At 43.3% G+C, this 12,089-nt stretch overlaps 1 protein-coding gene across 2 annotated transcripts in view; it reads left to right on the top strand.

Annotated features, from left to right (window-relative positions):
- Nucleotides 1-12,089, top strand: part of SLC12A4 (solute carrier family 12 member 4) — a 425,396-nt gene that overhangs the window by 164,708 nt on the left and 248,599 nt on the right. For both annotated transcript variants that reach the window (XM_069216265.1, XM_069216266.1), the window contains exon 4: nucleotides 4,150-4,296. In XM_069216265.1, the coding sequence (XP_069072366.1) occupies nucleotides 4,150-4,296 (147 nt within the window). The remainder of the gene's footprint in view (nucleotides 1-4,149; nucleotides 4,297-12,089) is intronic.

Genomic DNA, 12,089 nt, shown 5'->3' with positions numbered 1-12,089 from the left:
AGGGTTTTCTCAAAGACCAGTATCCAGATAAATGTATCCAGTATTGAAGTTCTCTTGAACGGGCTCCTGATACTGACTGTTTTAGCTGACCATGAAAGTAAGCATTTGTAATTAACTATACTTTGGGCCTGGGGGTCGAAAATATATGTATCTCTTATAATAAGCATCTCAGAAGATGGATAAATCATGTCATGCAAAAAGAGCTTACCTCCTACCTGGAAAAAAGCAGGCTGTTCTGTGATATCACTGTCGTCCAACTACATCACTGATCAATTTCCAGTTCCTTGGCACCATATAATGTTCAACTACAAAGTTTGTTTTAACTAACAATTCTATAGGTAACCAAAGCAAGCTTGCATCAATAGGTCATTAAAAAAATGGCCTGATTTTTCTTAAGTATGAGACCCATAGTTGTTCAGTAATTCACTATGATTTATATAATTTCCTAAACCAAAAAACACACCAAATGTCACTGAAACACCCCACTGATTTTCGCTGACTCTGAGAGTAACCAAACTTTAGAATAAATGTAGGATTTCTATTATGTCATTGAAATTTACAACAGGAACCACGCCTACTACAAAAGAGTTTTTGATTTCCACATTGTAAATTATTAACTTTGGGTATAGAATTGCCCCATTACATGCTTATGTGTAAAAAAACAATATACAGTCATTTCACTTATCTAAAAACACGGCGGATAAGAAGAACCCAAAAGATTTGACTTGTGGCCCTTATCAATAATGAAGCCAACTACTTTGCCGGAGTTGTTTTAGGGGAGCTAACCCAATGGACAAACAATAACACCATGATCCCTTTAAATCAGACCAGTGCAAGCTGACAGGTACTTGCACTAACATCCTTGCCCTTTCCTTAATGATTGATGCCACAAAGGGGACAAAGGCACCGCTGTTCGTCTGTTTCTCAGATTGCACAGCAGCCTTTGACCACATAGATAGAGGCAAATTGTGGAACAAATTGCATATTTGAAAGATCCCACCAACCCTCTTGAAACTTCTGAGTCAGATACATACAAACACCTGGGTGCAAATTAAGCTGGGGTCCGGCACTCACCTCTCAAGATGAGTCCCAACCTCTAAAAGACTAATCTATTCATGGCTGACCTAACATCGATGCTGAACTCCTGCCACTCCCACGCACCAAAACTGGGTGATATGGTTCTCTTGAACTTTATTATATGCAGATGACATGGTTATCATAAGTTGGGCTCCAGTTGGCCTACAATTCTACTAGACATCAATAAACTATACCCTGATGACCTAATGGTTAAGCTGGACAAATCGAAGATCATGGTTGTGAACTCGAATCAGCACGGGAGGAGGCATAGCTGGTTTCTAGCCAAACAGCTGGAGAAACTCAACGAGTATTAATACTTGGGAGTTATACTAGACAGAAAAGGCTCTTTCGTACAACAAAAGGAGGCCCTGAGGAGGAAAGAGACCATCTGAGCATTAATCCTCAAAAACATTAAGAACACCATAGCTATCTCCAACCTCACCCCACTTCTTCAGGCTATTCAGGCTAAACTGGTTTAAAATAGTTACCTATGGGAGCGAGGCAATAAGAGGTAAAGATGCATCTACCTTAGATAGCATTGTAGTGGGAGATTGTTGAATGATTTTCAGTCTCCTCAGGTTCACATCGCCTGCACAAATTAGACTGAAGTTTGGTCTGCCAAGGTTCTGGCATGAAAAACGACATAAATCAAGTGCTTGCACAGGATAAAAAGAGCTCAACTGGGTTCTTTGAACACTCACTTATGGGCTGAACTAACCACTAGGGAAGCCTGCCCCACAAGAAATTATCTTCAGGATTCACTCAAGATCTTAGGCACTGAAAATCTGTGGGAGGCCTTGGGGGTGAGGAGTAGCGAGAGGAGTGCACAGAGCACTCCCCTTAATGCACATGTATGTTTGTCCAGCCATCTTGGGCACACATGTGCACAAGGGCTCTCTCCAACCCTGTGTTGCTGGGTTGGAGAGAGCAAGCCCAGGCTCCCAGTCTGCGTTAGAGCACCCAGCCAGTGCACTCAAGCCAGTCATGACACTGCTTTGTTCTGCGTCATGATTGCCCGCAGGGCAGGCTGGGAGGCTGGAGTGCAGCAGAGAGTGACGGCATGGCGCAGCGAGGGTAAGGAATATATATATACATTTTTTTTTCTTTAATTATTTTTTGGTTTCATTGCCCCTGCCCCACCACGTTTCCTAGTCACCAGCTGCGACTGCTAACATTAAGGGGTGTACATTGAGGAATCTGAGAACACAGATTCTTGCATGATATGTCTGATTTCATTGTGGGTTATAACGGATCAACTTATGATCTTCCGGTAGCGTCAGTACTCTAGGACTAGGAATCAGTAACACAAACTAGAATATTCTCAGCACTAAATTGCATCCCACTCCTAATGAGGGTCTGAATTGTCAGTTTTTTTAATGTTTTGTTTTTTAGTGATTTGTGAATAGCTGCATGATGTGTATGCCTCGGCATACATGAGCTATACACTGGGAAATAATAGTTGTGGTTGGTGGTGTGATGCACGTGCCTTGGAGTTTGAGACTTACACTTCTGACACTAATTCCATTTTTGAAGATGAATTGGGAATAGATTGGTTGTGCTTAGGCATGCAATCACTTGGCTCCTAGATTAGATTGATTGAGTCTTGCTTACTATGGCTCTGTAACTGGCATATCAAAGCTGTCTCGTTGGCATTTTATTTTTGCACCATGGCACACTCTAGTTATAGTATTGTTAATGAATAAATTACTTTTTATCTGCTTTAGATATTTTAGTTGCTTTATTCGTACTGACTTAATGTACCTGTTTTACAGTTGCGACTGGTGACTCGGCAGAGGGGCGGGGGAAACAAAACAAAAATAATTTAAAAATAAACATAAAAAATGTAAACTTACCTTTAAGTCGTTGCCGCCACTCTCCAGGCACAGACTCCAAGCCTGCCTTGCGACAATCATAAAAGCAGCTTTATGATTGGCTGGAGCACCCTGACTGGGTGCTCCAACACAGACTGTGAGCCTGGGCCAGCTCTCTCCAACTCATCAACACAGTGCTGGGTTGGAGAGAGCCCCTGTGCACATGTGTGTATGGCCAGCCCGAGGTGGCCAGCGAAACATGCATGCGCACTGAGGGGAGTACTCTGTGCACTTCCCTCAATGCTCGTCACCCTCATGGCCCCACCCCTTTAAAAATTAAATAGACAACGTTTATTATCGTTTATCATTTTATTTCTAAAGGTTTGCAGCTGCTGCTGGTGAGGGGGGTGCGACGCTCCTCCACCCTAACGAAGGAGCCACCCCTGCTGTTGTATACTCTGGAGATAATCCATATTATGGTGTCCTAAGCGTTGTGGACAGTGAAAGAGCACACAGTCACTTCTTCTGCAACTGACAATCTGATGATTAGAGGTCAACGTCAGCAGGTCCCAAACTTTGTATGGACCTTCCATAATATCTGGAGCATGTTATGTCGCACATAGTAATGAAAACAGTATTAAGATTGTTAAAGAACTATCTTTTTAGAAAATAAGCTGATTGTCCTGTCTGTTCCTCTTGGTAACCAGAACATATATTTGTTATATTGTGAGGTTTCTTATGTATGTGATGTATTATGTTTTATTGTTTTTTTCATACAATCTGTTGTTTGGATATGGTTTTATTTCACGGGTTCCTTGAAGTTGTACTTTATTGCAATCTGCTGTATACTATAATTAACACAAACTAAAATAAAGCCGTCCTCTGCTAAATATAAAATGTTCTTCCATTTACATACTCAAGTCACAGAACAAGTATATTATTATGCTGTTTTATCATATTAAGGTTTTCACTTGAATTTTCAATCTAACTTCAAGGGCTTTTTGTGAAGCACCTGAATTCAACACTGGATTTGATATTGCTTTGACTTATGTAGTCAGAGTTTCATCAAAACTACTTTTCGTCAATGTAGATATTCACCAAATTGGGGATACATCTTTTTGGGTTTGTGACCCAGCCTTTCCTAAATTTATCTCTTGTAATATGTTGGTCTGTGTTTGATTGAGGCAACTATTTTGAAAAGTCTTGCATGCTTCAGCAGATATTCCATGGTTGTATTTCTTGATTTGTTTTTTCCTTGCAGTCACCCAGCATGGGCACCCTGATGGGAGTGTATCTTCCGTGTCTTCAGAATATCTTTGGAGTAATTCTCTTCCTTCGTTTGACCTGGATCGTGGGGACAGCGGGAGTATTGCAGTCCTTCCTGATTGTCTTAATCTGCTGCTGCTGTGTGAGTTTCCCCTTCAGAAAATTCAATTTATGTGTTTTTTGTACTTTCTGTCATTTCTACAAACTGAATCTCAATAATATTAAGCCGGATTTCATTAACGTTGGATCTACGCTGCCTCAGCAACTAAAGCCAAGCTTGACCTTTTGTTGCTTCACTCACGGAGAAAGGGTTAATCATTTTGGAGTATGTATCAGTAGTATGTGACTGTGATGTCTGATTGCAGTCAAAGCCCTGAGTGAGATTAGGGATTATAAACCATCAAACGAGCGTAAATTCAGTCTGGGTAGTGGTGGTTCAAGACATTCATACTTGCAGACAGTAGAGTAGGTATGTGTGAAGAGTAAAATATCTAAACATCCAGAGGAAGGGCTCAGCAGAGGCTACCTAGAACTAAATGCATAACTCAGGGCAGTGGTGCAGTGTTTGAATGCAGGGGCTCGGAAAACTTTTACAAAGAGAAGCTCTTGCAGCCACTTAGTATCCTGGTTCTGGAAGGCCGCCATGCAGATGATGTAGTGCTGTATTCTTCTGGATAACATTATTTAGTGTGAAAGGAATTTAAAAACCAAACATTCCATAAACATTCAAGTAGGACTGTAATTTTGAGTCGATCTTGGGACACAGAGTGACTAAATTGACAACATAGAAAACACAGATAATGAGACTCTAATGTTAACTAGATGAATCATTAATTGTATTTTATATTGTGATTGCATCTACATAGTGCTTACCATACCTGACTAGGTAGTGAAACACTTTGCGTTGAGTAGTGTGACCCTAGGGCCCAAAGTTAGTGGTTAATTCTGGAGTTACTGGAATTATTCTTGCGTTTTCAAAGAAACCATTCCACGTGTTTACTCCAGTTTCTTTTTGGAAGATTAAATTAGTAAGCGTTGAGTGTGATCATTAGTGGGGAAGTATGTGAGTTGATAAAGATGGATGGTAGGGTGAACAGGTATGCTACAGGAGATTAATGTTAAATTGTATGAATATGGTTTCAAAAAAGTTCTGAACTATGAAATCAGCTGTGGACAATTTGCAGAAATACAATAATCGAAAGTAAGTTAAACAGTCATGAGACATTTAAGGTAGCGTGCAATATCAGGATATAAAACTATAGGAAGAAACACCAGTGTTTGCATATGAGTGCATTGTGTTGTAGCATTTTTATGGCTCTTACTACCCATATGTTGGACGCTGAAAGACTTATTCACGCAGATAGCAAGCTACGCCACGTGGTTGTGTGGTTGCAAGTGTGTTGTCTTTGTATTGAGCCGACCTTACTGGGAAGAGTTTCCATTTCAGTTGTGATGGCCAAGGTGTGGTTATCATGTTATGAGACCTGGTGCTGTGCAATGTGATGGATGACGAAATGTGTGAGGTAGGAGTGTATTTGTGTGATTTGAGTTATGCTGGCAGCACTGGTTAGCACTGAAGCTTATTTTTTGTGTTTGTCATTTTTCTTTGTTTCACCCTCATTTCCCACACTAATTGTGACTGGAGGTTATCCACTGTATAAGCTTATGGATATGTGGTAGATAACTGATGTGGAGAAGGAGTAAGTGGGAATCTGAAATCTGCCTCGATAAACTGCATTATAATTCTCATTTTCAGGTTGCCAGTATGGGATGTCGGATAACCAGATTTGCAGTGTTATAAACATCATTTTGCCCTCATAGGATGCTGTGTTCGAAGTATGTGACTATCTGGTACCTGCAGTATTGCCTATGTTATAGTGCTCTAATGACCAGCCAGGTGTAGCAGCTCTCTCCAGTTTTCAGACTTTTCTGGCTAGTATTAAATAGTTAGTTATGTGGGGTGGTATAAACTGTATGTGTGCCTAACCGATGCCATCAAGCTTTCTCAGGACCTCTAATACATTATCTGCCATTCTTGTTGATGATGAAGAATCAGGTAGTGAATTGGTATGTATAATTATATGTTGGAAAAGACTAGAGCTGCTGTCCTCCTAGTTGTGGTTAGAGATATAGTTTACTGATAATGCTGATGTTTGAATAGCAAGTTGATGTCCAAGGGAAATCTGGCTTCTTCCTGTCATACCTGGGATGACTATCTGACTAGTTGATCTGTTGGTGGGCTGTGCCCAGAGTGATAGGCTTCTAGAACCCAGTAGACCGGCTGTAGCCAGGAGAGATCATCACTTAGAGCAGAGTAGTTGGGCTGTACCCAATGTGGTAGGCACATAGAGCCTAATGCTACCGCTATATGTTTTTTGATGGTGTGTATCCAGCGTGTTAGTCTCATAGAGCGCAATCACAGTTTTCTCTGTAGTGATGAATACCTGCTTACCTGGTGGTCTGGAGTTAGAGAGGCTGATGTTTTTATCCCTAGCTCTTTTCCAGGCAATAAAAGTTACAAGCCTTAACCTTTCATTCTTTCGGCCATCCCATCTGGGCATTCAGGTAAAAAGATCTGTTTGATTAGGAGTACAAATACATTGGAGCCTTTACCATAAAAGTCGGATAACCTGACTCCAATAGAAGGCTTAGGAGACCAAAGGGACATGATAGAGCTAGGCCTGATACACTGGTATCCCAAGCATAACACCTTTGCTAGGAAACATTACTTAGGTTCGAAGGGGCAGAAAGAAAAGTGGGTGAGGTTGAACCAAATCTGCGCCAACACATTTTCAATACACGGTCATCAAATGTAACAATTTGTCTTTGTCAAAACAAACTTCAAAATGTTTAACTCAGATGCTCACGGTGGATCCATGAAAGAAAGATCATTTCTGACATACGTGCTTTCTCAGGACCGAGCTAGGCAAAGTTTGTAGATCAGTCCACTTCAGTGAAACACCATTCCAACATGGGACCTGCAGGGAATACAGGTTTGAGCTACCGTCGGCTGTGGAAGGCTGGAAGGGAGTCCCTGGTGACTGTGACTATGGGACACACCTGCTCTTTAGAATGGTACTGACCTTATGAAATCAAAGAAGAATTTCATGACTCCTAAAGAGAACTGCTACGTCTTCCAAAAAGAACAATAACCAAGAAACACGTGCCCAGAAATGCCCCAAAATACAAGCACTGGCTGCACCAACTTATGATTTACCCTTCCCGACTTAGGAATTACTGTAAATATGGTGAACCGTGTTTACCTGAATGTAATTGGGAACTTTTGCTGACCTGCCAGCAGCCATTCGTTGTTAAGCCCTATACGTAGTTCCAATTTAAAGAGAAAAGGGAGCGGTAGAGTAGAAGAGGCAGAAGTGATTAAATACCAATCAGCCTCTAAATCTTTCTTAGAATTGTTTTAGCTCTGCTATCCAGTGTAGCCAAAGAGCATTTGACATTATTTCTTTTACTGTCCTCTGGTACCAGATAGGTGACACGATGAACAGGAAGGGCACCTATGAACATCTGAGGTTCCATTTAGAAATGAATTCCTTTACACCGATCTCTGTCTCAGGAAGAGTCTTCTAAATCGCCCAAATGTGTTTTCAGCTCTAGAGAGGAACTAAGTCTGTGCAAGACAATATTGAATTTCCAGATCCTGCAAATAAACAGAAAGAGCTTTGGAGTTAGTGTTCTTGAGTAGAAAGGAGGGTTATTGAGCTCTACCTTTTGCAAGCCCACCCTCCAAACGCAAATGCCAGGAAAAGCTGCACAATGCAGGTTAGGCATTTCACGGGATTTATACAGAGACATATAAGCACAGCCATTGTTTGAGTAGGATATTATTAGATGCACAGAAACCTCTGCCTTCTGACCCTGACAGGTTATTATTTATTAAGGATGTAGTCCTGGGCAGAAATAATACAATAATTGTTTTATAGCTGCTTTTCTGCACCTGGAGTCACCAGAGACCACTGGGATGTGAATCACACATTATGCCTTTATAGATATAGCAAATAGACACCGAAAATAGCCACTGGCCGTACCAAAGCATCTATACACAAAAAAATCGGCATACTGTGCCAAACCCAGCTCAAAGACAGACAAGGAAATGTATTTCTTTATGCAGGAAATCTGCCTTTTACTGGTGTTATGTACTCCGTGCACATTGGTAGTCCATGCCAAAGTACATATGCTGTGGTCTATATAACTTTTCTGTACATCCATGGTAGATGGTGTAGAAATTGCACAGTGGCGGTAAACTGAAATGTAACATGGGCTGCTGCATGGGTTTACACAGCTCACATATATGACCGTTTGGGGTTTCCTGGAGCACCAGCTTGCTTCAGTTGGGCCGTAGTTTAAACATACTGCACCAACACATAGAAACAAAAAGGTGCATTTACTAAATAAGAAAACCTATTTTTATATAATATATGCCACCCCTAAAATGTACCTTGTAAACCAGCAGAGCTGGGTGCTTTATATATATAAATGTTGCACCCTAAATATTTGAACTAGTGTGCCATTACAGTGACTAAAGGTCCAAATGTTATATCCTCTGTATATGATTAGCTAGATTCTTCATTGATATCTTTGCCTGGGAAAGTAATACCAAAATGATTCAAAGTTATTTCAAACTCCGTTTTAAACATCTAATTTAATATCAAATCAGATTTCTGAGACCTTTCATCGAAAAGTAACTTTATAAAAATGTACTTTGTGCTTCATGAGACAAAACAGTCTTGGAAATAGTCAGAATTGTAGTCCAGTAGTGCAGAGGGGAGGGGTTAAGTTTTAAGTCGGTTGACCCTCTTGTATATTTCTGAGGCCCTGACTCAAACAGTAAAGAGACTGAAAACTCTGGAAAAATGAGCAAAGGTAAGTGAGAAAGCTATACTGCTAACTATCATGTGGTGGGCACTTAAAGAGCTGTAAATGCACTTTGGGTTCCTAGTGGCAGAGCTTATTCAGCTGTACCGAGGACATTTTTTTTGCCTGACAACAGTTTTGTATTATTTGTCCATGTGATTCTGCTAGCCACACCTTTGCTGTTGTGATCCTCTTTGGTTCCCTTGTGGTTGTCCTTAGCTAGAACACCTTTGTTGGCTTGGCCGTATTTGTCAGCATTGTCTGTAGTTGGAGTTTTTCCATCAGCTTGTATTCATTTAGCTCCATTACCTCCCGACCCTCCTTCACCTTCCTTACTTAACCAATGAGGTGCCTTGCCTCACCTAGACCCCTCCCTTCCCCTTTTAAAAAGTCTCACCGCCCCAAGCCCCTCCTGTTTTTCTTTTGTCTCCCATTAGACTTACCTCACTTTCTCCTCCACGGCAGAGCCTGTGGGAGCTTTGCGTTTTCCATTGCGACAGGCTTCACTGCTTCTGGTGGCGATCCCTGGCCTGGCAGCCTCTCAGTGAGGGGTGCGTGGCTCCCTCAACGGATGCAGCTTCCGGGTTGGTCCAACGGAGTCGGACGGCTCTCTTGCTGCTGAAGTTGTGCTTCCGGGGCGACATCTTGCGAAGTGGCTCACATCCCTGGTGGCTTGCAGATCGACTTGGTTTTTGACCCGCTTTTTCTATCTTGCGTGTTTTACCCTGTTTGGAGGACCTTTGTTGGCATCATTTTTATTGGTGTTTTAGGGAGGTTGTCTCCCCTATATTTGGCTTCCACTTTGGTTTCTGGGTCATTTTGTGGTGTGGATCATGGCAAAGCAGCAGGGTATTGAGCGGAGGTGCAGATGGTGTGGACGTGCCTGTTCCCCTGAGAAATCCCCACATGGCCAGGGGTGCGGTGGACGAACCTGAGCCTCTCATGTCTAGGGAGGAAGTTCAAGACATGACAAAAGTGCCTACGTCCAGGGCCCTCCGAGCTGGGGCTGCCCAACCCGGGCACCCATCTATGTCTCACGCATCTTTGACTGCTGGTTGCTCCTCTTCCTCAGAGGGTGAAGCTCCTTCTGCTTCCTCTGATGGGGAGGTATGTGTCCCATGGGGAGATGTGGGACATTTTGGCTCATGTAAGGGACATTCTGGGCTTCCCTTCCTTTGAGCCGGCTGAGGCAGTGTCCCATTTGGTTCCTCAGCATGTTAGCCCTTCTCATTTATGCGATGCCTTTCCAGGGACCTGTTTGTGGTTTTCCGTGAATGGAGGGAGGTGGATGAAGCCCAGGTTCCACGTTTTCTTCAGAAATTGTATCTGCTGGAAGGGGTGGATGTGCCGCCTCCTTCCATTAAGCTGGATTCCATGCTGGCTACATTAGTTGGTAGAGCAGCGGTCAACCCGGAGGACTGTGTTCCTACTGATGCCTCTGATCAGAAGGTTAACTCTGGGCCGCAAAGGGCTTTTTCAGCTGAAAATATGGCTCTAAGAGCTGGTATCTTTTCTGCATATTCTGCACTGCCTTTGGTTCAGGACTTTGACAAGCTTGCAGTGGCAGTGCAGGAGGCCTCTGAATGTTCTAAATTGTTGGCTGTTATGGAGCTGCAAGCTTAATTGAGGGCAGACATGTCTTCTGGTACTATCTGCACATCTTTTATGGCTTATGGGGCCTTGTTTGTGGCCAAGAAGTCTCTCTGGTTACAGCAGCAGAAGGTCGACCCTGGGGAGTGGGCTGCACTTCTGAGACTGCCTATTGAGGGTCAGGCACTGTTGGGGATCGATTACCAGGCATGATTCTAAAGCTTTTGAAGGACTGAGACATGCTTTACCTTATAGAGGGGGTGCCTCATCTAGCGAGAGGTGGAAGTCCCATCCACGGTCTTCTCCCAAGTTTGACCCACGGTCCTCTTCATCTGGAAAGGTAGATTTCTGCCTCTTTTCTCCTAAGCCATCTGTTCCATCCACAAAAGGGGCCTCCAAGAAGAGCTCCTGACAATCCCAGTGATCGGGTTGATTGGCCGGTTGGGGGTAGGCTGCAGCATTTTCAACCAATTTGGCGAGGGGATGTCACAGATCTCTGGATGCTGAACATTGTGGTGTATGTCTACTTCATTGAGTTCAATCTTGTTCCTCCCGATACTGGGGTTCATTGGACGCCTTTGCAGGTGGTAGGTGGAAGGAGATTGGCCCTGTTTGATGGGGTCCAGGACTTGCTTTTGAAGGGTGCCAGCTTCACGGTGCCTAAGGGGAAATGCTGTAGTGGGGCTTATTCCGTCCTGGTCCCTATTCATAAGGTGTCAGGGGTTTTCGTCCCATCTTGGATCTCACATGGATGTTTGCTAGGGTCAAGACTGTACATTTCAGGATGTTAACTATACAGGTGATTGTTCCTCTGATTGTCCTGGGGACTTTTTGGGTTCTCTGGATCTGCAGGATGCATACCTTCACGTCCCTGTTGCGGGGTCCTCTCAAGAGTTCCCGCGGTTTTCATTCGGGATGGACCATTTCTAGTTCTGTGTTCTTCCTTTAGGCTTCAAATTCTCTCCTAGGGTCTTCACAAAGGTGCTTGCTCCTCTGATGACTCTTTTTCATTCTGAGGGGGTGTTTATGCATCCTTTTTTGGAGCGATCTTTTGGTGCTTGCTCCCTGCGAGGCTCAGTTTCAGGTGCATGTAGCAGGAGTCTTGCAGGTCCTCCATGGTCACGGATTTTTTATAAACTGGGGGAAATCAGATTTGTGCCCTCCCAGGACTTGGTGTTCATCGGTGCTCGGTTTCTAGATTTGCAGGGGTTGGTGACGGTCTGAGAGAAGGCTGCTGTTCCTCCAGAGCAGATAGGCAGTGTGTTGGCACAGGTAGCTCCCAGGGCTCTCCATTGGTTACGTCTGTGGGGTCACTTGGCTTCAGTGGTGTTTCTGGTTCCTTGGGCCATTTTCCTCTACTTTGTTAGATCACCTGGATTCTTTCCCATTTGTCTCTGGATCTTTGCGGTCTTCAGGCATGGATTCCTGTGTCGGGGTCCATTTGCAAGGAGTTGGGTTGGTGGCTGGTGCCGG

The sequence above is a fragment of the Pleurodeles waltl genome, chromosome 12 (assembly GCF_031143425.1).
Source record: "Pleurodeles waltl isolate 20211129_DDA chromosome 12, aPleWal1.hap1.20221129, whole genome shotgun sequence".
NCBI lineage: Eukaryota > Metazoa > Chordata > Amphibia > Caudata > Salamandridae > Pleurodeles > Pleurodeles waltl.
The sequence above is the reverse complement of the archived record's forward strand: the minus strand, read 5'-3'. Positions and strand labels throughout refer to the sequence as shown.